Source organism: Photinus pyralis, unplaced genomic scaffold (genome assembly GCF_008802855.1).
Source record: "Photinus pyralis isolate 1611_PpyrPB1 unplaced genomic scaffold, Ppyr1.3 Ppyr1.4_LG4, whole genome shotgun sequence".
Taxonomy (NCBI): Eukaryota; Metazoa; Arthropoda; class Insecta; order Coleoptera; family Lampyridae; genus Photinus; species Photinus pyralis.
The window spans coordinates 42,085,150-42,110,848 of record NW_022170511.1 but is presented as its reverse complement, the minus strand read 5'-3'; the positions used below and the strand labels follow the sequence as shown (position 1 = coordinate 42,110,848).

Sequence of the window (25,699 nt, the reverse complement as noted above, 5' to 3'; positions counted from 1 at the left end):
GATGTTGAATTCTCACAATTAACAGTACAGTGTCGGTAGTGTATGATTGTTTTTTAATCAGTGCTGCGAAAACGTTCCATTTAAAAAAATGCAAGTTTGATATGCCACTAGAATACAGCACGCCCCTGGTGATCAAAAATATTTTAGAAACATGCCGGCGGAAATTGTGTATAATTTGGTTCTAAGACTTTTTTCGGTATCTTTTATGGTAAAGGAGTTATAATCCGAGGGATCGTAGGTACTACACCCTCTACAATTAACTTACAGTGGAATGATGTGCACGGACTGTCTACATTAATGAAAACCCCCAAAAACGGGGCAGTAAAACTAACAAGTGCCTACTAAAATAGTCCTCGATAAATTGTTGGTTGAACAATTGTAAAAGCTTAAAAGCCGAACCTAAAATCTAAGCGTTAGACAACCGTATATGCAACTATGAACTTACGTTTACAAATTCCAACTACGATCTAAAAAATTGGTAACAAGCCACAAAAAATGATTAATGAAACTGAAAACCAGCACAGCAACTTTTGGAACCGCTACAAATGCCTTTGTGCTGCTGGTTTCCAGTTTCATTACCCATTTTTTGTTCATTTTAATTCGCAGCCACATAAAAGTAGCCCTTTTTACCTGCAACTTTACCCATTAATTTCTATGCTACGACCAACAGAAATGCTAGGAACCGGTAGCATAAGTTTTGTTATACTCTAGACCTCTGCTGGTGTGTGGTGGTACTTTGTAGGCAGCGGCGTAGCATGCCCAAATAGCGCCTAGGGCGAGCATTAAAATTGTGTCCCTTCGTAAATTTCCTGAATATAAAACAAGATAGGTACGAAGAATCGTATACGACTTTCAGTAGGGGAATTTTTTGTGCACCGTTCGAACCTAAGAAAAACAGCTCATATTCAATAGCACTGATTCTTGAACTCGTAAAAATCGATTGACAAAGGTTTGACATCGCTATCTCTTTTCGTTCTCGAAAAAAAGCAGATAGCTACACTTTTAGCGAGGGGACGCTTCGACGTTTCTGGTAACGGCATTACAACACGTTGCGTCGATGCTTGCCTTCGCTCTTTTTTGAGGAACGGGTGAGGAGAGATGAAGGTTTGTGTCAGCGACTTTAATTGACACAACTGTCACGCTATTTAAACAGTGACAGCCCCAGAAGTCAAATGCAGCTGTAACACGAATGAGGATTATCCCTGGTACTGAAATTGGCACTGAGCCCAGATCTTGTTGATAGAGAATGAAGGAAATCATGCAATAAAATGTATTATATGCAGTGGTGCTGTGGCTTGGACCTACACCTCTACTAATTCGACAGCAATCATTTATGATCACTCGGTATACCAAAATTTTAACCTTGAACATCAAGCATTTATGATCACTCGGTATACACAGTTTAGTTTTTTGTTACCAAGTGCCATCTAGTACCCGTATGCTAGAAACAACCAAGTAACATCAAGTAGCAACCTGTATTTCCTTTGACGTTTCGTGAAATGCACTACATTTCAAATGCATTATATAAAATATGAAGTTCTTTATTCCCATTTAGTTTACATTTCGTAATAGACCTTGGCAAGCAATTATGACGTTCATGTAGCACAATGAAATTGGCAAAACCAACAATAATCCTTTTAGTTTTCATAATTGTTCTTTCAATGCTGTTGGCCAACGTAACTAACTTATTAAGTACAGAACAATCGTTTGAACCAAAGCATTTCAATGAGGGAACTAAATTATATATGACTGACCAAAATGAGCACATAGTGTGGTTTTTACAGGTGAGTTCCCATTATATGTATCCCGAATGTATTGTTCCCTTTCAGATATCGGACATACATGTCAGTGTATTTCGTGATTTGTCACGTATATCTGACTTTCGACAGTTTTGTGCGAATGCCATTAAGGTTTTTAAGCCCCCGGTTGTGCTGGCTTCTGGTGATTTGACTGATGCAAAGACTCAAGACAGTATCGGCTCGCAGCAGTTCCGACAGGAATGGGTGGAGTACCGGAATGTGCTGAACAGTTTGAATGTGTCTCAGTACACTACGTGGCTGGATATTCGGGGCAATCATGGTGGGATTTCTGGCAGTTTGTATTCTATTCTAAGTCATGTTTTGTAGATAACTTCAATGTGCTTAATTCGCTTTCCAAACAAAACTTTTATACGAACTATTCAATACAAGGCAAAGCCAATCCACGATCCTACCTTTATCAGATAGAAGTGAAGGGAGATGTTTATTCGTTCGTCGCAATCGATGCGTGCTTACGGCCGGGACCGCGCCGCCCCTTTAACTTTGTCGGCATGCTCGACGATGTGGAAATAGCCGTTATACGTAACATAGTGAAACGAGTCGAGGCTAGTCATAGTAAATATACAATTTGGTTTGGACATTTTCCAACTTCGTGTATTTTAAGTCACGAACCAGGGGGATTACGGTCAATTATTGGGAGACACGATCAGGCCTTGGTGTACTTGTGCGGACATCTGCACACACTCGGAGGACTTATTCCCAAGATGTACACCTTGCAACAGGATGGCTTTTTAGAGCTCGAGTTGGGTGATTGGAAAGATAATCGCATGTAAGCACACCTCTGTAGGAGGAAACTGTTATGGGGAGAAACCCAGGTTTCCATTTAAAAACAAGAACATGTAAATCTCTATAACAATTCCTCCTTAAGTGTAATAGTTACTCTCTAGATCTAAAGAGTGCCCATTAGGGCTTGTCTTTCCAATAGGCTCATGCCTTGGTAAATAAAAGTAAATTTTGGTTAAATTCACCCTGATTTTGTCAACATTCTTGCTGCAGTAATGGGTGACAGGCATTGTATAAGTAAGTTGTGTTGCCTAACCAAATTTTAATGAATTTATTGAGGGACTGAACCTTAATTACTAATACAACTAATTGTTTTGAAAATACGACCATTTAAAAAGCTTGGGGGAACTTTTATGGGAATATTTCACTTAGTTTTAGCATTCACCCCCAGCTACCTCCACTTTAAAATAATAATATGCACCCCCCATCTCCTTAAACATATTTGGATGTATGAATTAATTTTAAAATTTTTACCAAGAAATTGTCCTTTTAAACAATCCTGCAAACTTTTGTTTGCCATGGAAATCTAGATGTATACAATAAAAATAATTTAATATATAAAATGCAACATTGCAAGTTATATTTAACACCAAAATAGGAGTTTTACGCTCTTTTCAATAACTCCTAAATATGTAGGGTGGTCCGTATGAAAAAGTATAGTTTAGGGTTGTACAAGAAAAACCCAACACCTTGCAGAAAATCTGTATCGCGATGGGATTCTACATACATAAAAAGTGCTGTCAGAAAGATTTTGCTTTAAAATTCAGCTGCAGACACCTAGGTTTTTTCTATCTCTTAAATAAATTAAAATAAAGGGTGTTTCCACAAGAAAGTGCCCAGTTTGAACCACTCTGTACATGAAAACTCGCGAACGGAAATGTTTTCCTGTAGCATTTCTATAAATGTCGAGATAAATGTACAAAAATTTGGTCAAAATTCATGGACGTATAGATGAAGTTGTATTATTTCACATACACAAAAATCTGAGTATCTGAATGCTCCATTTTTTTTGTAATTAAATCACAAAGACGGATGCTCGTATGTTTTTTACCAAAATTCATCAAAAATAATTAAATAAAATAATGTTACACCTTTTAATTTACCAGAATTGGACATACTAAGGGTTTAAATTTTAGTTGGAACACCCTATATAATAACTGACATTCCATTTTTACCTTCGCACTAAGAGTAAGGCCAATGCCCATTTCCAAAAATAATAAATTACACTACTGCGGCGCAGCTTGGTTCGTCCAGCTGCCCGTTTCATTATCAGATATATTAATAATTAGCCAAGGCCGCTAATTATTTGGCTTGCGTCAATTTTTTTAGTTGTCCAAAATCTCTCCAATGTCGGATTGTATTATAACAGAGAACTGATCTAGAGAGAAACTGTTACAGATGGGACACAATGGAAAGTTTCTCTATGTAACAGTCCCGCAGGACCCATTGTAACTTGAGGCGCGCTTGTAGGTATCGCCTGCTTGCCGTCGATCATGGCATGTTATCATTTATCGACGTTAAACACCAGCAGTGGCCCGTTGTTTTGATCACAAATCCAAAGGACGCCCTGTTCTTGATGCCTCGTAAAGAAAACTTTGAAATTGTCACCGAATCTACGCACGTTCGACTTTTGGCGTTTTCTCCTGTTCCTATCAAAACGGTTAAGATTCAAATTGACAATGAAGCGTGGGTGGTATGTCGGCATGTCGAAGGGCCATTGTACGTGGCCCCTTGGAGTCCAAAGATGTACAAAATTGGACTTCATACCATTAAAGTAATATTTTAAAAGTTAAATCTACTTGTATCATTTTTCACTTTTAGGCGTATGTTCGTGACGAAGATGGCAGAATTAAACTCCATACTCAGCCCTTTTCATTAGAAGGAAGGAAACTGTCTTTTGAATTTTTGGCAAAATTTGTCTTAATGACGAATGCAAGCACTTTCGTACGCATTTCGTTTTCATTGTTCTCTACGTTTATCATTGCTTGTTTTAGTTTAAGTGCATGTTTTGGACTTTTAACCTCGTGGCGATATTGCCATTGATGTTGTTAAGGATGGTTCATTATTGTGCCATTAAAAGTAAGCGCGTTTACTTTTAAAGTTAAGCTTTTGTAAATGTAAATTTCAGAACACATCATTTCTAAAACAGGAGGCTTCACCGGCTGCTTTTACCTGTGGATCAGGAAGCTGTGGACTTTATCGTCCGTCGATCGAATCTTTTGGCCCACAGTTTTGTACCCGATTTACTTAACAGTAGGCCCTTGGTCCGTCGGATTTATTGTCGAAGATCGTCTAGGCGCTATTTTTGCATGGGGTATATACGTCGACGGTATTTTTTTGCCAGGTTCGTTTACGTATGCCTATGGATTTATACAGGTGAGTACGGCTCTGATTTAGTTACGAGGATTTTATTTGTAATTTGAAGCTGTTCACTTTCCAACTGCCTCTAATATTCATTCTGGCAAACGGTGTGGATTTTCGGTGAGTGTGCGAAGGTGAAGGGAATTTAAGTGATTAGTTTATAGGGTCCGATGTCTTATGGAGAAAGAAGAACCGTCTCATTTGGTTAGAGTGCGGCTGCATCTACCCTTTATTGTACTTTTAACCCTTCAAGTCATAATGGCTTACTTTTTCTGGTTGGCTTATGGGACCTTGGCCTTTCTACTTGGTGTGCTCCGTACGTGGTCGATAGTCCTTGCCGTTATATTATGGATATTGACGCTGCACTTGCCAGAGCGCTGCGCGTGGTAAACATTTTAATGCAGTCTTTTTCAGTTTACATCAATGTCTTTCTCTTTCAAGGGGCGCAGCGAAAATTTGGTCGCACAAATGTGAGCAAGAATCGGTATCCACTTCGAACGCGGGTCTGAGTGCGTTCAAATAATTCATATAGCAATGTGATTTTAGTATTTTACTTTGTAAATGTGATATAAGATATTTTTGTAGTCAAATCTGTTCAATGGCCTTAATCAAATGACTGGTTAGAATTGTAAATTTTAAGTACGTTTTATAATGTTTGTATTTTCTATGTGATTGTAATGTTTTTGTCGCCAATTACCATTACTTATTTAGGTACCTCGAACTTTCCAGTGTATGATTGTATTAATACTATACTATACACCAATTAAGGAAAATATACATACATAATTGTTTTTGTTTTATCTAGGTGTTTAATTCTTTCCATATCCACAGTGTAAATCCATTATTTAAAATTTGAATATTCAAGATGTGTTTAAAATTTAGATCTTTTATTATCAAATTTAAATTGCGGAGTCTCAGTAAAATTTAACCCTAACGGTACAAACATTCCCATCAGTATTTAAGGTAGATAATAAACCCACAATTCTTGAATTTGGATTTCAGCTACAGTAATGGAATAAGATTAAAGAAGAAGAAAAAATAAAAAAGTTTAAAAAAGGCATAAATACATAGCTAATATGTCATTGAATTTCAAATTCAATGTAGGATAAATTGCCCCGTCAAAATCACTCATATGGGCATTCTGCGAGTAAACTTAGCCTTAAAATAAGTCTTAAAAACGCTCTTAAGGGATCGGTCCAAAGAGGGTTCCCACTTTAGCCTCCGGGGGGAATCGCCCCGTGAAGTTCCCCCGCAATATTCGCCCCCAAGACAATTCAAGACGGATACATTCTTCACAAGACGTTTATCCTTTAAAAATCCTACTAAAAAGAAAAGGTTAACGGTTGTCATTTATCTGTTTTTAAATTAAAAATAATTTAATATTTATTTTTCAACACACAAGAAGAAATACAAAAGCTTTGGAAAAATCGCTCAACAGAAACTGGTTCGCCCCAAGGATTTTATCTTCTCGAAAACCTACGTACAAGATTCGATCATGTAAGCTCACGCCTTAGGGAAAATTCCCCTCGCCTGAAGTAGGCGAAGTTTCTGGTGTTAAATTACTGGAGATCAATCGGAAAAATTGTTCCAAGTGTAAGTGTAAATTTATAATCAATTCCAATACTTGAAGAATTTCTACCTATACATAAGCATCCCTAAAGTTGTGGCGGTCTACCCTATTACGTTCCCAAAGTTTGAAAATTATTTTTAATGAAATTAAGCATAAAAATCAAAAAACTTTATTGGCGTTTTTTAAAGAGAAAATACGTGTAAATGTATAATCAATCGCGATATAGGAAGAATTCCTAGCAAAGTATCCCTACAATGAGAGCAGCGCTCGACCCTATGATGCGATCTAAGAAATGTTAGTGCATAAATCAAAGAAACTGCTAGTGAAGATCCGTACACACCGCTTTGGCGGTGGTCAGCTAATAATGATCAGGTGTGGCTCAAACATGTCGAAGATAGTTAGTAGGAAATGCAATACCGGGATTGCGGGATCCCGCGGCATTTTTGCGAGATTAATCTCGCACATAAATGGAGCGGGATCTCGCGGGATTTGCGGGACTGAGGAATTGGTCGACCAAGGGGACGACTCTGTTTACTTTGTTAATGAAACTGATAACATCGATTTATTATTTTTATTTATTTAAATAATTGTTAAACTTTTTTCGTTAAAAATGTACTATGATTTTTGAGGGACTTTAGAAGACTTTTTGTGCTTTACGGGTAAGGTTTTTTTGTTATAAGTTAGGCCGAAGGTACTTTTTTGTTAAATATTGCAATAATTAGCGATTTATTTTAATACAGAAGTTAACCGCACAGAATTGCTTATTTGCCAATTTATTTAAAGTTTTGCGAGATCCCGCGGGATTAACATCTAACAATCCCGCAAATACCGGGATTGAGATAATGTGCTTAGAACGCCTGCTCGAAGTACGATAGGAATAGACCTGGAGACGAATCTTTTAAGGGCGAATGTGGCGTATTGGCAATAAATTTTTCAAATACACGACAGCATTTTATTTAGCGCCACCCGCTAGATTCCAAGAGCAAATATTTCGGGGATGAATCTTCGGAGGTGGAAAATCATCATCACTAAACTAAACGCGAATTTACTTTTGGGTAAGCGTCAGTTCAACAATCATAATTTTTTGATTTGAAGTTTCAGCTTGTAAAAGGCACCCTTCGAAAAAGCAGGTAGATATAACTCTAAAATTCTACTTCTAAATTTCAGCCAGAATTCGATGACAATTCTAAATACGGAGATGCTGTTGCTAGCATCATGACAGCGGGTTTTTTTTGGGTTGCTTTGGTTTCAAATACATTTACAAATCTCCGTTTTGAAAATATCATTTCCGCAAACTTCTCAGAGCATGTAATTTAATCAATTTTGGGTCCCAGGCAAAGTATAACAGCTACACTTTTTATGTGAAAATGTAATGTAACATTTTTAGATTTAGCCTCGGATTTAGCTCATACGTTTACCATTATTTTGGGAAAAAGCAAGTTATGTGTTCCTTTCAGACAATAGGTAAGCAATAAAATGGTTATTTTCCATTTATTTTGATGTACTGTAAACAAAAAACGGATGGAATGTAATATTCTTTACAAGATGATTTAGGCTGTATTTTAAGGGATATTTTGGAAAATGCTGCGTTACGTTCGCCATTTGAATTGGTCGTTATTTTGAAAGTACGAAAAACACTTGGTCTAAGTGCTGGATTAAAAATATTTATTATTATTATCTTTCGGTTTATCATGACTAAAATGCATCTCCCAGTTGAATCACATAACGTAGGTATCTATATTTCTTATTGAGGAGAACAACTTGTACGCATTTCTTCATTTTCCAAGGGGCGAATTGGTCATAAAATAAATCTGTGTTCTGTGGTTTATAACTTATAACACTGACAGTGCATACACTAATAATGAGACAAGTATCAATCAGACCTTCTTCTTATTGGTTCACTAAGGCAAAAAGTTTGTGAAATTCTTCATTTCTTGCAAAATCGTATCATTATTACAGGGCAAACGAATAAAACGCATTCAACGGTTATAGAAAGGTATATAATGTATATATAAAAGTAAAAGCTACAACGATTAACATCCATAAATCTTTATCTACAATTAACAATATATTATTCACCACAAGTTCAATTTCGTATTGCACAATTAGAACCATTTGTGTTCGAAAATATAAACTGGTTCACCAGCAAACGGGACAAGTGGTCATCCTTAGGTAGGTACGTAATTGAAGTAAAACATCGGTTTCAGTTTATGGAGAACGTTTGCTTGCGTGAACCACAAACAGCTTGTAGGGCACCTGGACGCGTTGCTCATTATTGTTGTCGCATTCGTCAAATAAATGCAACTTCTTCACCTCCTTAACGCAATCGCTTAGGTAATCTTCATGCATTTTCGACGGTATTTGGCTGTAAAATGGACTGACCGCCGTTATCGATTCTACAATTGAAGTGCAAACGAACCGCTACAAAATGCATTCACTTACTCACTTTTTAATACCGCCACGTTGGGGTAAACGTAAATTCTGTCTTCAGTTTTACAAATGTCAATATCAAACCCAACATCGAGCAAAATTTCCTCCAGCTGCTTATCGGGATTTTCCGAATATTGATACGGCGAAACGTAGTTTTTCACATTTTCCATGTAAGATTCCCACCGACCTTTTTTGGAAAGCGACTGATAAATTTCGAATATCGGGTTATTAGCCAGAAATGCTAAAAGCACGTCGCCGTCTTCCTTTAACATTTTATAAATATTCGCGAGGGCTTTCCTGTAAAAAAAGTGATTTATTAATTATTTAAATTTCGTCTAAGTACCTTTGATCTTGGACCCAATGCAAGCAGTAAAACGAAAGTATGTGATCGAAATTTTCTTCAAATTCAACCGGAATATCGTCAGTCGCGATATTCATGTGCTCGAATGCGATCTTCGAATTTTGGCAATTATTCTTGGCAAACTCGATCATCTCCTCGGATAAATCGACGCCGACTAATTTTTCAAATTTTTTTGGTAAACGCGGCAGCAGCAAATCGCGAATAACGTCACCGGCGCCGCAACCGACGTCCAAAATGCTGGCGTCCTTTCTCCACTTAATTAAGTCGAAGTAATTGTCTAAAACGTAGATTGCGTCGTTCTTCTGCAAGCCGTTGTACTTTGAGTACAGTAATGCCTGGTTCATTTTTGGGGATAGGTACCTACTAAAGTTACGTTTGTAACCCCGTAATGACAACTAGACATTTCTTTTGAAGCATCTTCTTTTATAGTAAAGAGGGGGCACCTGGACCAGATCATCTTTTTCAAATACAGCGGTAACCAACAAGTAGATTTTTCTTATTTGTCGTAGTCAATTTTTTTGCACTCCAGAAGTTACTCCCGCCAAAAATCCAGGCGTCGAGGCCTAGCGGTGACGCGAATTGCATTCGTAACTGCGCCAGTTTGTAAATATACGTAATTCATTGACAAAAAAAATTGTTTACGTTAATAATAATATTTGAAATCTATTTTTGTGTCACCTTTAACCTACCTTACGGCTTAGAATTTCTTACGCAACATTTTCATTGTTATGTCTTAGAATTTGAAATAAGTAAAAAGTGACATAGATAATTTCGAAGATTGTACTTATAACACGAAAGATAAAAATGCATTAATGGGTGCATGCCCGTTTTATATTATACTGTAAACAAGGCTTGAACTGACCACTACAACATTTAAGAGTTTAGGAACCACGAATTTCGAGCTGGACCGGTCATGGAACTCTAAAACGAGCAAAGCCAAAAAAATATCATATACAAAAAAATGTAATTGTGTCTGGTCAGGGCTGTTTTAAACGACGATGCTTGTCTTATACTTTTTTATTTTCTTGGTAACGCACGCATATATTCGATAGGTGGAGTAGGTAAGTTCCGCGTCCCATCCTTTATTTTATATTCAAAAAAATGCGAGTAAAAAAAGAATTTAATTACTTGTCGAATTTTTCCAGCTTTAAAACGTTTTGGATTTGAACAACGAGAAGAAAGTTTTTGTCTTTTATCAATAATGAAGGTCAGGGACCAACGTTACATAAATACCATTATAGATTAGGCTAGGTAAGTATTTTATGTGTACATCTGAGGAGAGAAATTTCGAATAAATTAGTTTCTGTTGGGAAGCTCGATGCATACGAACGTCAAGTTATGGCCACGTCTTTAAAATTAGATCTCAAAGTTATTAGACAAATTAGAAAGTACCCGGTCGTATATCTCTTAAATAGACTTTCTTTTTCGTAGATCTTTCATCGTTAAAAATTCCTGGCCCTTTTCATAATTAAATACTAAATATTTTCTATAAGCGTAGGTTATGGATCTTATGGTATTGTCATTTTTAACACTTACTTCTCTTGTGCAAGTGCATACTTCATAAACGGCAGATGTTGCTGCATTGTTGTATTTCTTAAATTAATGACCTTTCTACTCTGCGACCGGATTTATAGAACAGAAGTTTTAATAAATGTACAATTTGGGGTAAATTCTCAAGGTTCACCTTAGGAAAATATGTTCGCGAAATTATTCACCTTCAATGAGGGCTAGTTCGCACCAGATGCTCCAACGAATATTCGTTCCCCCTAAAAGGTAAATTCGACCAACATGCGAATCTCGGAAACCATAGAAGATACGAAGATGGTCAAATTAGGGAAAAGTTGCGCAATTAAACAGTTATTATGATGCTGTAAAGAAAACCAGAAAATTCGGATTATTTCCGAAGATATGCCAGAAACACCGAAATTTGCCGATTTTGTTTATATTCTTTTCTGATGTTGGTTGAACAGATACAAAAAAATAAAAAAACGTCGTTGAGAGATTTTCAATATAAAGTGTCGAGAAATCATCATAAACTTAATTTTCTTAATTGGCCCGTAAAAGAAGTACATACTGTAATGAATATATAGCATTTTTTATTAGGAATACAATACACTACACATACAAAAATTGAAAACTGTTGGTATCGGACACATTTTCCATTTTCCAGGACCGCAGATGGGTAATTTATTTGCAGAATTCAAGTTTAGCTTTATTTTATTATACCAGCATATACATAATGTTATTCAATGAAAAAAATCTCGATAACGATGGTCAAAGGACATTTCGCCACGAATTCACCTAAGGAACCTGTTCCTGGTGGGACACCCTGTATAAGTAGGTATGCATAATAGATTGTAGCAAACAACTCAAAAGCTCTTAGAAACTCATGAAACCTCTTCTCCTACTGTCAAGGATGTATAAAAGCTGCTTAAAGGTCTCTAAGACACCTGAAACCGAAAAGTTAAGCCTCTACAGTCAATTTGCATTGCAGTGTTATTGCAAATGGTTAGATTACCAACAACACACAGTCCTAGGTATATTTCTATCCTCTTCATATCTTTGCATATTTTATTCATGTACTGTTAAACACAATAGACAATATCGATCAAGGACTAATTATGTAAACAAATTTATCGAAAAGGTGTTGTCAATATTTGAATAAAGGTGCACAAATACCTGTTTACTCAACTGCATTTTTGTATAATGACATCTTCTGTACTTTACCTGGTTCAAAATGAACTGAAACTGCTGCGGCCGACAGTTGGGTTACGGTAGCGAGATATACTAATGTCACCTTCTCTCTCGTAATAGGACCATTTTTTGTGATACGCGGTCCCACTTGATTTATATTTTATCAAAAGTTTGAGGGAACATTGTGAGAAGAGCTTTATACTCCGTTGGGTCTTCGATTCTGAATCCTTTGAGCAACTGAGATGCTGCGCCGCCTGAATCTCTTCTCAACATCCACTTTCTGGTCCATTCTTTATTATTTTCCAACTCTTCCTGAGCACATCACAAAATAAAGTGACAAAAGCGCAATATAATATTAAAAATACTGTTAAAGACAATTAAAAGCTCTTAAAGTCATTGAGGGAACTCTAACAAAATTTGAAGGCATGTTAGTGTCTTTAAATGGTTGTGGATTGTGAAACCCATTTAAAACTAGCAGAGAACAGACATTTGGTGCCTAAGTAAGACTCTAAGAGCAATAAAATATATGAATTTTAATTCATATCTTTAAAAAAGTCTTAAAGCTCTGAAAAGCTAACAAAGGCTTTTACTTGCTTCTAATAACGACTCACGATTCACGAAGGTTTGTTGAAAACTCGTGAGGGGTTTAATTTAAGCCTTGAAAATCCTTTAAGAGCCAACAAAAAACAAACCTCAATGGTTTTTTGGACGGATAATTTCGTGCAAATCAGAACTTGTGGGGACTTTTTGAGCGTAGTTACCAAAGGAAACATTTACGACCCTCGGTTCATTTGAAATTTAATGTTTTGGGTTGCTTAGGCACCATCTAACACACTCAACACGTAATAGTTAAAATATACAACAGCGACGACACAAATAACGAATTTCGTGTTGCGGACTCTTTAAGAGAGTTCGCATTGCGGAAGTTTTTTGGCCAAATATGCATTTTTCGAGTCTAAGATTTACGTAGGAAAAAAAATTAAAAGGGGCGAAAATTTTAAGGTTGTTGTGTTAGTGAAGTCGACCTTCTGCATGTTCGCAAATTTGAAATTCAGATTCAGTTCAGCCTCTCAGAAAAAAAGCACAGTTTTGTTAGGGAAAAACCAATACCTGGACTGTACTGAACAACATAATGCATAATGCATACGACCGTTAATTAAAAATAGTAAAAGTTGCGTATTATACACCTCGGCATGTACCTAATTAAAAAAAGACTCATTGTCTTAATCTAACCTTGCATATTGTATTAATGTCTTTTAAGCTGACCGTCGCTTATCTTTATATAGGTTCTGAATTATAAGCAGAGATAATTACTTTTCTTTGGCGTTTCTTCACTACGTAAATGTACAGATATATTTAAATCTGTGGTAAATTTGAACTATAGGCAAATATACACACAGAATTGTTCGTGAACTGCCTGAAATCGTGTGTTTTTCCCTCCAAATTTCCTCAAAAGAACACGTTATATTTAACTTGAGATAAAAATCTTGTAAATAAGTAAGATGGGTCCCCAATATGTGCTCGCGGTTACCCAAAACTAAAATTTACAAGAGTTTTGAGGTAAAATTTGGGCTCTTCCGCGTGCATTTTAAATTATAGGCGTCGTAATTTTAAAATTCCAGGCCCATTTCACTTTCGGACGTTTCGCACCAAACTCGGAAGTGGAAGGTGCACCTTTGCAAATATGGGCACAAAAAGTTTTGTTTGAAAATCTGTGCCAAACATTTACTATTATACAATGGACAGTTATTGAGGTCACGTGTGGTGTGTAATCGTATAGCGCGAGTTTTATGATATTCAGTATAAGTTTGCCGTAGCGGTTTATCGTACATAGTGTAATTGAAGTAAACCTAATTTTTATTTAATTACTATTAGGTGGGCGTTACTTTTAGTGTCGATCATCGACTATTATTATTGGCATGTGACTTTGATGTTACCTGCGCGCGGCAATATTCGAAGTTTGCGTCCAAAAACGGCAATTGTGTAGATGTATCCTTCGTTTTCAGTGAGTATAATTTTGAGAGCGTTATCTAATAAATGAGTACTTATCAGTAACTAAAAAATAAGCAAACACGTGTACTAAACGAGATGAAATTCCTATATTGACCGCCTTTGAAGACGCCTTCGCAAACACAACTTTTTTCATATTTCATGATTTGCATAATATTAGAAACTTGTCCTTGGACTTCAGTTGCGTTATTTTTTTACGATGCACGCACAAAGTTTTTCTCTTTGGGAAATCAAACGCGGTAGAATAGGGACATCTGTTCAAACAAGGGATATGGTTGTTTTATTTACAAAGTTTAATTTAGTGAAGAGATAAAAATTCTCCGCCTACCGCCTTGATGTTTTCATACGTAATCCTTAACTTATGCCTCAAAGAAATTTCATTTAGATCAGAGCCAAATCATTTTATAAGTGTAATTTATAATTGGCATGTCTCTCACCTTGATTGAAAATATATTGCACGAACAGAAAGGTTACCGAGCAACCTTTGCAAAAATCAATATTTTTGCATGCCATAGGCACCCTTACTGCTACAGCCCAACTACCTACTATGGATTAGGTCAAAGACCAAAGATTTAGCCTTCCCTAACGTACCTATATAAAGTAAATATCATTCTATTATTTATGCACTATATACACGGTGGATTGGGGAGATTTGGTCCACATTCCCCACGCATGTTAACTAAATACCACCCCTACATATTTTTACAGATTTTTTATCGAAACTCAGCATATATTTAACATTAATATAATTAATTAAAAATTGAAACTCTAGTGTGATATTTCGTATCTTGATTCAATTTTGAGATTAAATTATTAAAACAAGCCGTATAAATGTCGAGGTGTGAAACAGCCTTTTCTACGAAGGGATATTTTTATGTCACCTAGGTAATTAAAGAAAAGCAATGTATGGCAAAATAAAATTTATTTTTCTAAATGCGTAGGTAGGTACATACAGGGAGTTCAAATTCGTGGATAACCATTGGGATCTCCGTAACGGTGGGGGATACAGTGCAGATTAAATGTGGGCAAAGTTGTCCTTTTTAGTGACGTATGTGAAGTTTTTGAAAAAAGAGTGAGATCACCGAAAAACTGAAAATGTCAAATTTCGTTTCCCTAGCTTAAGCAGTCGGAAATGGATGTTACGGAATCTGTTATCAGAATTTCCATAACACGCTAGATGTAGAAGCTGCAGCCTACCACCATCTTATTTCATTTGGGCGCCATATTGGATTGCTGCGGAATGAGTTAGAGACAAAAAAAGAAAAGTAATGACAAGTCACACTCTATACTTACTTAAATTAAAAAAAAAAGTTATTCATTTTTCAACAAAACATCCACGGGTAACTATAGATCTTGGAGAATCAACATGGCTATGATGGCGATGCATTGAAAACACTTTCTTTTTTTTGTCTTCTATCTTATTGGGTAAAACTCCAATATGGCGGCCATAAGAAATAAGAAAGTACCTAGTAGCCGTAGCCTGTAAGCTTCTACATATATCTAGCGTGTTATGGAAATTATTTCCGACCGTTTAAGCTAGGGAAAATAAACAGGAAATTTAACATTTTCAATTTTATCTCAGTTATTCTCAAAGATTTTCCAAAACTTTCAAATGAGTTTTGTTTGTCACAAAAAGAGGAAACTTAGCTTCAATTTAACCTACACTGTAACTCTTACCGTTACGGACATCCCAGTGGTAAGACATGAATTTGAACCACCGTGTACATTCAACCTCTACAAGTCTACACCCTTATTATTTGACCGTTTCTACAATCAACGGATACATTCTTTCGAATATACAATATGCGTATTTCGGACAAGAGATGCCAAGTTCAGCAGTGTACTCTGTCTTCCAACTAAAGCCGACACTAACGCTGAATTTGTGATAATAGGAGCTAAGAACTCGACCAATTAGCAAATACAAAGCAATTTTATTGTTAAGCTTTTGGGGTTGACTGTAATTATTTATTTGTGGTTTTAGTTAATTATTTGATGTCTATGCTGCGGCTAAAGTAATTAATGCGGGGATTATTCATATAGTTACTGGTTAATTTAAATAATCGAGGGAAGGAAAGCTCTTCATATCATCTTCTTGCTCCATGAATTATCCATAATCCCCGCATTGATTACTTTAACGGTAACATGTACGATCAATCTCACATCAAGATTTTCATCTAATCTAATTCAAATTGAAATGATGTCTGCAGCGGCACACGAGCTATTTGGGAGAAAGAGAAATAAGAACGTCTTTTATCCATAATGCCGGAGCGTATTATGCTTGTGAAGTATTACGGAAAAATGAGAGGAAAAATGTAGGAAAATTCACCTCGAAAAATGTTAGCTCCCGAAATACCCACATACGTATATTATAGATCCGTCGACGAGCAACAGAACGTTGCATCTAGAATGTTCTTTCACAGGGAAAGTTCGCCTCCAAAATATTTGAACCTAGAAAAGAATTGCAAAGAATTGTCACACAAAGCTAATGTTTCAAACCCGGGCATTCTACGTTGATTCCTTCGAGGTATAAAAGCGCCATTTTTTTTCAAAACCGTGCTAAAATATTCGCCCCAAAGGATAGTCGCCTTCAGATACCCGCTCTCGGAATATTCACCTCTGAAATACTTGCCCCTAGGGAAAATTTGACACCCCGCTGTAATACTCAATTAGTAGGAATTTCCTCCAAAGAGCAATCTTTACGTTCACACAAACTCCTTAAAAATACTCTTGGATCATGGTATGCTATACCTACATACTTTTTTTAAACATTTACTCGAACTATTTCAACGGACGGTAAAAATATAAACATTTTGGATTAAATTCAATTATCTCCTAGTGAGGCTGGATGAAGCAACTTAGGCTAAACAGGGTCCTATCCTTTATTGCGAGGAACGAGCTCTGAAACTAGGGAAAGAAAGGAAGTAGCCACAATGGGTTTCTACCATCCTAAGGTAGGTACATCTATCAGCACAAGGAGAGATGTTGAACATCCAAAAATAAGGATTCGGTAAACGCTAATCGAACAAAATAACTTGGATGTAGGTACTACGTTTGCCTTCATCAAATTGTTTATTTTAAACAGTTATATGCGAAAATACTTTAATTAACCTTCAACAATTAATGCTTTATGGAAATTATTTTTTAGCTATAAGGAAGATGAGAAAATTTTCTAGTCTATTTATACCTACGTAAAGTTAACCTTCCCATGAGCTTCGTAATAAATAAACAGGCTGTACAGCTTTATTTGAGCATTGGAATATTTATATAAATTTTCGAGATTCATACAGACATTTATACATGCTGATGTTGTTTGACAGTTTTTTGCTAGGTTTTTTGCTTTCCGGACAATGTTTTATGATCGATAGCGTAAAAAATTAAAAAAGAAGAGAAGAGTGTGAAAAATTTGAGAATACGCCAACGAGTTTCATTCTAAAAATTAACATTGATATTCTGGTGGTTCTGTTAAATCAAAACATTCCATTTTTATTATTGCTGTACAAGTTTATATTTTTTTATTACAAAAACCCTTGGATTTAGGCACATTTTCAAAACACCTCGATTTCAATTTCTGACGGTGCATAACTGCTTAAAATAAGGCCTAAATTCTACAACGTCACATTGTGATCCTTTATAACCACGAGACCTTAAGCAGTATGCACAGCAATGTCCGACTTTTCGCAGTGTAAACATTGGGTGACTAGGTAATTTATTTTTAACATTGTGCTAAATTTGTCGTCCCTCTTTTTGCAGCCTATGCGTAAATCCAAAATCAAATATTCAAATGCTATCTCTGATTTACTTAACTTGTCTACTTATGGATCACCCTGTATTCTAAGTCCTTTTTCAGTATCATTGTTCTACAATGATGCAGCAAATACAAAAAAAAGAAGACCCAACATCTGGCAATCACACACATGTGACGACTCCTTTAATAGCTTCTGGTATGAAGTAGGTCAATGTTAGTTACATGTTTGAATTATAATCATTTACGTTGAGCCAACAAATGGGATTACATATATCTTTAATCTTTGTCAGTGAGGTTTGAAAGTTGACGTGTTCGGATGAATATTGTACTTGTAGTCTGTGGACTTTACTTATGGTGTGTACAATTAATTATTTAAAGTGAAAAAATTGAAATACAGAGTAATTTACTTAAGAGACACCCTATATGTTACGTATGGTTAGTGTGGTACGCCTGATATTACTAAAGCAACAGCGCCTTAAATGTCAAACGGCAGTAATCTTAACCTCGCGAAGTGATATGACGAATTTAATTTTTCATTTGGAACACAAATTTAATCTTTTAATTGGTGAATCATGCAGTAATCATACTAGAAAATGTCATGCAGTTCATTAAACTTCAGTCACAGTTTAACGATTTTCAATTTATACAATTTCATAACATTTTGAGGAGGTTAAGTTAATAATATTTACAAGTGCAGATTGGGACACCCACTTTTATTTAATCTAAACACCGAAATGACGCACTTCCAAGCGAGGGCCTTGTACGATTTTACAGGAGAGCCAAATACGGCCGAAATGACGATTACGGCCGGTGAAACATTAACAGTGACCAGAACGGATGTCGGAGAAGGATGGTGGGAAGGTTTAAACGCCCAGGGTAAATCTGGCTTGTTTCCTCAAGCTTATGTGGAGAAAGTGGCGAGTGGTTCGGGCCCGCCCCCTATGCCTGCACCGGTTTTGCTACCCCAAAGCTTTTCGGATGATTGGGGCGACGCGGGTGGCAATCAAACTTCTCAGGATAACGACGGTTGGGACGACGACTGGGACGAGGATCCGTACTCGGAGATACCCAACAATAATAACATGCGGCAGCCACAGGAGAGTTTGTACGCTAACGAGAATGCCCTCATGCAGTTTAGTAAGGGCGATTCGGACACAATTTCCGAGATGAGTTTTGGTGTAGATAATAAGGGGACAGTGACGAAGAAGAGTTTTAACAGGTTTTCCACGTTTGTCAAATCAGGGGGTGAGAGTTATATTTTAGGTAATTTGAAAGTGCACGTCGAAGACAGTAATAAGATTTCCATACTGAAGTTGGATGATGGCATTTGCTGTTGGTCTCCGATACCGGCGTCAGAGGCCTATACTGTAGTTGTGGCTTCTCCAAAGAAGGAATCGAAACTGAAAGGTCTCAAAAGTTTTATCGCCTATCAGCTGACGCCCTCCTTCAATAAAATTCAGGTCTCGCGTAGATACAAACATTTTGATTGGCTGCACGAGCGGCTAACTGAGAAATTCAGTTTAATTGCGGTCCCTCCGCTTCCGGACAAGCAAATTTCAGGCCGGTACGAGGAACAGTTCATCGAGCATAGGAGAACCCAGCTGCAGGAGTTTGTGGATTGGATGTGTCGACATCCTGTCTTATCTAATTCGGAAGTGTGGCGTCATTTTTTGACTTGCACCGATGACAAGTTGTGGAAGCAGGGCAAACGACAGGCGGAGAAAGATCCACTTGTCGGTGCCAACTTCTGTTTATGTATTGAAGCGCCCGATAAGAATTTGTTGCAATCTTTCGTCGACGAAACCATCGAGACCAACACAAACTTCATTCACAATTTAGACACGGCCGTTAAAAATTTGCAGGGCACCGCTTCTGATCAGGCGAGAAAATACGGGGGTGCTTTCAAAAAAGAATACACAAAAGTCGGGGAGAGCTTCTACAGTCTGGGAACTGCAATCGAATCGGCAGAAAAGGCAACCCCCAGCGACTTAGCGACTGGAATAAAACGAATAGGCACAGCATATTTCGAAATAGGCAAAATATTCGAGGACCAACCGAAACTGGACTGGGAACCCTTCCTTGATAAACTCTACATGTATAAGGGAATTACCGGTTCGTTTCCGGACATCTTCGCGATCCACAAGGGGGCGCAGCAGAAAAGGAAAGAGTGCGAAAAATTGAATACTCCACCAGCACAACTATCCGAGGTACGGAAACGTACCGACACCGTCAGCTATGCTATTTTTGCCGAACTGCAGCACTTCAAGGAGGAGAGGGATGTGTTTTTAAAAGACGCCATGAAGTTGTATCTAAATCAGCAGATAAATTTTTATAAACGAATTGTGGACAAATTAGAAAATACCCTGCACGCATTTGAGTAGACGATCTGTAATCATTTTACAATTTTTTATACGATAATTTAAGGTACAGTACAAAAGTATGTAAGATTTTATTTTCTTATGAAGCTCAAATATTCCAATAACGAAGCGGTAATTTTTTTTCATTTTTAATTCACCAAAAATTTTAAACCAAAAAAATGTACACTCGCGTTAGATATAAATTTACTTTATTTTTATTATGTATACACTTTTTACATGAAATTGGATGTTACCTGGGTTTAGTGATTATGCCTACCTATTTAATAGTGCTGTGGTAATAATTGTTTAATTAATAATTTTACTCGTTTAATTTTTATATCTGTATGTATGAAATAATTTCCAATGCTATAATTAATTATATTTTACGAAATATAATCATAATAATTGTATATTTTTGTTAAAACGATATTAGGGAAATATAGAGCTTTATCGAAAGTTAACCTTCTTTTATTTAAATGGTATGAGTAATATGTGCTGCTATCTTTGTAGAATAGGTACCCAGAAAATTCTTCAAAAATGTTGAGGACCAAGAACTTTGTAGCCCAATGAGTCTAATCGTTTTACCCTTGATTCATGAAAATTTTACGCATATTTCAAGAAAAATTGAACTTTTTCCTAATGGCTTTTTGATGCAGTCTTAACTAAACGGATCAGGACATGTTGCAGATATTTTCCTGTACAAACATCTCCTTGGGGGAAAACTTAAGAGAGCAGCTTTTTGGGGGACAGCTCTCAGGTCGTGCTGACTTGACCACTCCATTGTGGACTCATTTGAACAGGAATGGGTGCCAAGACGCTCAATAACCAGTCTTGCTGGTGGAGGGCGTTTTAAAAGCAGAAAACTTAGTTGGACAAGCAGTTCAATAAGGCAACAAGAGCAAAGCTATAGCATTGTATATTTATTTACTACCCCTCTCTTATTCTGGGCCCTCAACAGGCTTGCGCCCAATTACAGTTTGAATGTATTCGAATTCTAATACTATCAAAGGTATTAATACAGTAAAATGGTTTCTAGTCTATAACTTTTGATTGAGAAGTCTGATCGAAAAAGTACGAATTGTTTTGGATTCTACGCACCAAAATTAATAAGAAAAAGTGTTTTCCCGAGAAATTTTGGTGCAGTCGATTTTTGGTAAAAAAGGAAGGTTATACACTGCCTTTTTTTGAGGCCCGAAAAAAAAATTCTCAGATCGACCCGGAAAAAAAATTTTCTTATAGAATGTGGCCTATAGAATCCATAATTTCAAACAGTTCCAAGATTGGGCTACTAGTTCAAAAGTTACAGCCCTTTGAATTTTCTTTCGAAATTGGTTTCTAGTCTATAACTTTTGATTGAGAAGTCTGATCGAAAAAGTACGAATTGTTTTGGATTCTACGCACCAAAATTAATAAGAAAAAGTGTTTTCCCGAGGAATTTTGGTGCAGTCGATTTTTGGTAAAAAAGGAAGGTTATACACTACCTTTTTTTGAGGCCCTCAAAAAAAATTGTCTCAGATCGACCCGGAAAAAATTTTTCTTATAGAATGTGGCCTATAGAATCCATAATTTCAAACAGTTCCAAGATTGGGCTACTAGTTCAAAAGTTACAGCCCTTTGAATTTTCTTTCGAAATTGGTTTCTAGTCTATAACTTTTGATTGAGAAGTCTGATCGAAAAAGTACGAATTGTTTTGGATTCTACGCACCAAAATTAATAAGAAAAAGTGTTTTCCCGAGAAATTTTGGTGCAGTCGATTTTTGGTAAAAAAGGAAGGTTATACACTGCCTTTTTTTGAGGCCCGAAAAAAAAATTGTCTCAGATCGACCCGGAAAAAAATTTTCTTATAGAATGTGGCCTGTAGAATCCATAATTTCAAACAGTTCCAAGATTGGGCTACTAGTTCAAAAGTTACAGCCCTTTGAATTTTCTTTCGAAATTGGAAGTCTATAACTTTTTATTGAGAAGTCTGATCGAAAAAGTACGAATTGTTTTGGATTCTACGCACCAAAATTAATAAGAAAAAGTGTTTTCCCGAGAAATTTTGGTGCAGTCGATTTTTGGTAAAAAAGGAAGGTTATACACTGCCTTTTTTGAGGCTCGAAGAAAAAATTGTCTCAGATCGACCCGGAAAAAAATTTTCTTATAGAATGTGGCCTGTAGAATCCATAATTTCAAACAGTTCCAAGATTGGGCTACTAGTTCAAAAGTTACAGCCCTTTGAATTTTCTTTCGAAATTGGTTTCTAGTCTATAACTTTTGATTGAGAAGTCTGATCGAAAAAGTACGAATTGTTTTGGATTCTACGCACCAAAATTAATAAGAAAAAGTGTTTTCCCGAGAAATTTTGGTGTAGTCGATTTTTGGTAAAAAAGGAAGGTTATACACTGCCTTTTTTTGAGCCCCGAAAAAAAATTGTCTCAGATCGACCCGGAAAAAAATTTTCTTATAGAATGTGGCCTGTAGAATCCATAATTTCAAACAGTTCCAAGATTGGGCTACTAGTTCAAAAGTTACAGCCCTTTGAATTTTCTTTCGAAATTGGTTTCTAGTCTATAACTTTTGATTGAGAAGTCTGATCGAAAAAGTACGAATTGTTTTGGATTCTACGCACCAAAATTAATAAGAAAAAGTGTTTTCCCGAGAAATTTTGGTGCAGTCGATTTTTGGTAAAAAAGGAAGGTTTACACTGCCTTTTTTTGAGCCCCGAAAAAAAAATTGTCTCAGATCGACCCGGAAAAAAAATTTTCTTATAGAATGTGGCCTGTAGAATCCATAATTTCAAACAGTTCCAAGATTGGGCTACTAGTTCAAAAGTTACAGCCCTTTGAATTTTCTTTCGAAATTGGTTTCTAGTCTATAACTTTTGATTGAGAAGTCTGATCGAAAAAGTACGAATTGTTTTGGATTCTACGCACCAAAATTAATAAGAAAAAGTGTTTTCCCGAGAAATTTTGGTGCAGTCGATTTTTGGTAAAAAAGGAAGGTTATACACTGCCTTTTTTTGCCCGAAAAAAAAATTGTCTCAGATCGACCCGGAAAAAAATTTTCTTATAGAACGTGGCCTATAGAATCCATAATTTCAAACAGTTCCAAGATTGGGCTACTAGTTCAAAAGTTACAGCCCTTTGAATTTTTTTTAAAAATTGGTTTCTAGTCTATAACTTTTGATTGAGAAGTCTGATCGAAAAAGTACGAATTGTTTTGGATTCTACGCACCAAAATTAATAAGAAAAAGTGTTTTCCCGAGAAATTTTGGTGCAGTCGATTTTTGGTAAAAAAGGAAGGTTATACACTGCCTTTTTTTGAGCCCCGAAAAAAAATTGTCTCAGATCGACCCGGAAAAAATTTTTTCTTATAGAATGTGACCTGTAGAATCCATAATTTCAAACAGTTCCAAGATTGGGCTACTAGTTCAAAAGTTACAGCCCTTTGAATTTTCTTTCGAAATTGGTTTCTAGTCTATAACTTTTGATTGAGAAGTCTGATCGAATAAGTACGAATTGTTTTGGATTCTACGCACCAAAATTAATAAGAAAAAGTGTTTTCCCGAGAAATTTTGGTGCAGTCGATTTTTGGTAAAAAAGGAAGGTTATACACTACCTTTTTTTGAGCCCCGAAAAAAAAATTGTCTCAGATCGACCCGGAAAAAAAATTTTCTTATAGAATGTGGCCTGTAGAATCCATAATTTCAAACAGTTCCAAGATTGGGCTACTAGTTCAAAAGTTACAGCCCTTTGAATTTTTTTTCGAAATTGGTTTCTAGTCTATAACTTTTGATTGAGAAGTCTGATCGAAAAAGTACGAATTGTTTTGGATTCTACGCACCAAAATTAATAAGAAAAAGTGTTTTCCCGAGAAATTTTGGTACAGTCGATTTTTGGTAAAAAAGGAAGGTTATACACTGCCTTTTTTTGAGGCTCGAAAAAAAAATTGTCTCAGATCGACCCGGAAGAAAAATTTTCTTATAGAATCCATAATTTCAAATAGTTCCAAGATTGGGCTACTAGTTCAAAAGTTACAGATTAGGGAATTTTATTTGAAAAGATGCTCGCACGAACAAAAATTTACGTGTTTCGTGCTTTTCAAAAATAATACTCTTCTCTAGTATAGCTTTTTCTACGTATGTATACATACGTATACTTTGTAATTTGAAATTGAGGTAGATTTTGAAAAACCATGTCCATGCATCAGTAGACGACAACTATCCAAATCACTCCAAAAAGTCTTTGGAGGAATGATCGCAGGCTTTTTCAATACAGCTCAGAAAAGTTTCCAATATGGGAGCATCAATATTTCAATTACGAAATTCGGGTCAATAAAAAGATTTTATTTGAATTTTCTAGTAAATGTACCTATTTACTTTGTAAATAAGTAAGTATTGCCATTTTGATAGCTTCTGATGAGAAAGCAAAGCAGTTAATAAAAAACTATATTTTTGTTTCAGATTTCTCATCTACTCCTTTAAACTAGAATGGCCCGAAACAGGAGATCAAGCGAATGTTGTTCAGCTTACTGTTTGAAATCCACTCTTTATATTTTCAACATTATATACCTGGTACGTTACTTGAGAGTAACTTCAAAATTATTACAATTTTCAGCTTGCAGGACTGGCAATCGTAGGTGTGGGAGTATGGACAATAGCCGATAGATATAAATATGTCGAACTGTTATCAACAGTAACGTATCCCGTCATAACCTACTTTTTACTGGGAGCAGGAGGACTGGTGCTGCTTGTAACCCTTATGGGCTGCTGTGCCATTTGGTTCAATAATAGGCCGTACTTAATTTGTGTAAGCTTCAAGTATGCGTATGTCTTAATCATCCGTTCAATTGCAGTACATATTTTTACTGTCGTTTATATTTTTAACCGAAATCATGGTAGGGGTACTGGCTTATATCTATCAGGAGCAAGTCCAAAATGAATTGGAATTAAATTTGAACACCACGTGCCTCAGTAACTACAGAATAGACGAACAGAAAACGGAGGCGATTGATTTTCTTCAGGAGAAATTCCACTGTTGCGGGGTCCTCAGCTTTGAAGACTGGAAGTATAGTGTCTGGAGGAAGCAGAATTTGTCAGGTGATAATTTAGTACCAGACTCGTGTTGCAAGACGATCACGCCTAATTGCGGTGCTATAATCCGCCCTTCTAATATCAACTACAATGTCGGTATCTAAATTTAGACGATAAGTTTTTAATGATTTGTTTCAGAGCTGCTTAACTAAAATGGCCGATCATATGCGGGGCCATTTATTTATCTTGTGCGTGGTAGGGTTGGGTATTTGCTGCATACAAATATTTGGCATTATTTTTTCTTGTCAACTTTATTTTAAGTTAAAAGATTATCTTGATTATCTGTAAAATAAATTTTATGTTAAAACTTTTCTTATAATCTTTAAGTGTCAACAATATATTTCTCCATGGTCTTCAGATGGTTATAGAAAAGGTCTTCTAAAGACGAAAATGCAATTATGACCCATCCCACTATTGCAAAAACCGATCTCCAATACGACAAGTTGCTCCAATGCGTCCACTCGGCCTCTGTGATCTAAAAAATCAAGAGTAAGGGT

General features: G+C 36.2%; 5 protein-coding genes across 7 annotated transcripts in view; 3 read left to right on the top strand and 2 right to left on the bottom strand.

Moving 5' to 3' along the window:
• Positions 1-1,475: 1,475 nt before the first annotated feature.
• LOC116168873 (transmembrane protein 62-like) lies at positions 1,476-5,761 on the top strand. Its single transcript, XM_031484869.1, has 10 exons — positions 1,476-1,784; positions 1,830-2,079; positions 2,127-2,586; positions 4,071-4,374; positions 4,422-4,544; positions 4,595-4,679; positions 4,729-4,976; positions 5,026-5,081; positions 5,126-5,347; positions 5,403-5,761. The coding sequence occupies exons 1-10, from the start codon at positions 1,608-1,610 to the stop codon at positions 5,482-5,484; spliced, it is 2,007 nt and encodes a 668-aa protein (XP_031340729.1). The 5' UTR covers positions 1,476-1,607; the 3' UTR covers positions 5,485-5,761.
• Positions 5,762-8,512: 2,751 nt separating this feature from the next.
• Positions 8,513-13,512, bottom strand: LOC116168523 (juvenile hormone acid O-methyltransferase-like). The gene is made up of 3 exons (XM_031484421.1): positions 9,305-13,512; positions 8,978-9,258; positions 8,513-8,927 (listed from the first exon to the last, which is right to left on the bottom strand). Exons 1-3 carry the CDS (start codon positions 9,664-9,666, stop codon positions 8,740-8,742), a joined length of 831 nt encoding a protein of 276 aa, XP_031340281.1. The 5' UTR covers positions 9,667-13,512; the 3' UTR covers positions 8,513-8,739.
• Positions 13,513-13,822: 310 nt separating this feature from the next.
• On the top strand, positions 13,823-25,513 carry LOC116168524 (CD151 antigen-like). Of its 2 annotated transcripts, none has more exons than XM_031484423.1 (5): positions 13,823-14,021; positions 24,573-24,683; positions 24,734-24,918; positions 24,965-25,294; positions 25,341-25,513. In XM_031484423.1, the coding sequence occupies exons 2-5, from the start codon at positions 24,626-24,628 to the stop codon at positions 25,488-25,490; spliced, it is 723 nt and encodes a 240-aa protein (XP_031340283.1). In that variant the 5' UTR covers positions 13,823-14,021; positions 24,573-24,625; the 3' UTR covers positions 25,491-25,513. The 2 variants fall into 2 exon arrangements, with proteins under 2 accessions (XP_031340283.1, XP_031340282.1); XM_031484422.1 differs by having other exon boundaries at positions 24,727-24,918.
• LOC116168519 (sorting nexin lst-4) lies at positions 18,002-20,584 on the top strand. Its single transcript, XM_031484415.1, has one exon. The coding sequence runs from the start codon at positions 18,506-18,508 to the stop codon at positions 20,150-20,152; it is 1,647 nt and encodes a 548-aa protein (XP_031340275.1). The 5' UTR covers positions 18,002-18,505; the 3' UTR covers positions 20,153-20,584.
• LOC116168522 overlaps positions 25,498-25,699 on the bottom strand; it is a 58,761-nt gene continuing 58,559 nt past the window's right edge. For both annotated transcript variants that reach the window (XM_031484419.1, XM_031484418.1), the window contains one exon: positions 25,498-25,677. In XM_031484419.1, the coding sequence (XP_031340279.1) occupies positions 25,525-25,677 (153 nt within the window). In that variant the 3' untranslated portion in view covers positions 25,498-25,524. The remainder of the gene's footprint in view (positions 25,678-25,699) is intronic.

Excerpts from the sequence above, each read along its gene's own strand:
- LOC116168519 (XM_031484415.1), top strand. The coding sequence starts at position 18,506 with ATGACGCACTTCCAAGCGAGGGCCTTGTACGATTTTACAGGAGAGCCA.
- LOC116168524 (XM_031484422.1), top strand. The coding sequence starts at position 24,600 with ATGGCCCGAAACAGGAGATCAAGCGAATGTTGTTCAGCTTACTGTTTG. Across the intron at positions 24,919-24,964 it reads ATAGGCCGTACTTAATTTGT|TACATATTTTTACTGTCGTT; the intron begins GTAAGCTTCAAG and ends GTTCAATTGCAG. Across the intron at positions 25,295-25,340 it reads CTTCTAATATCAACTACAAT|AGCTGCTTAACTAAAATGGC; the intron begins GTCGGTATCTAA and ends GATTTGTTTCAG.
- LOC116168873 (XM_031484869.1), top strand. The coding sequence starts at position 1,608 with ATGAAATTGGCAAAACCAACAATAATCCTTTTAGTTTTCATAATTGTT. Across the intron at positions 1,785-1,829 it reads ACATAGTGTGGTTTTTACAG|ATATCGGACATACATGTCAG; the intron begins GTGAGTTCCCAT and ends GTTCCCTTTCAG. Across the intron at positions 4,375-4,421 it reads TTGGACTTCATACCATTAAA|GCGTATGTTCGTGACGAAGA; the intron begins GTAATATTTTAA and ends TTTCACTTTTAG.
- LOC116168523 (XM_031484421.1), bottom strand. The coding sequence starts at position 9,666 with ATGAACCAGGCATTACTGTACTCAAAGTACAACGGCTTGCAGAAGAAC. Across the intron at positions 9,259-9,304 it reads CATTGGGTCCAAGATCAAAG|GAAAGCCCTCGCGAATATTT; the intron begins GTACTTAGACGA and ends CTTTTTTTACAG. Across the intron at positions 8,928-8,977 it reads CAACGTGGCGGTATTAAAAA|AATCGATAACGGCGGTCAGT; the intron begins GTGAGTAAGTGA and ends CTTCAATTGTAG.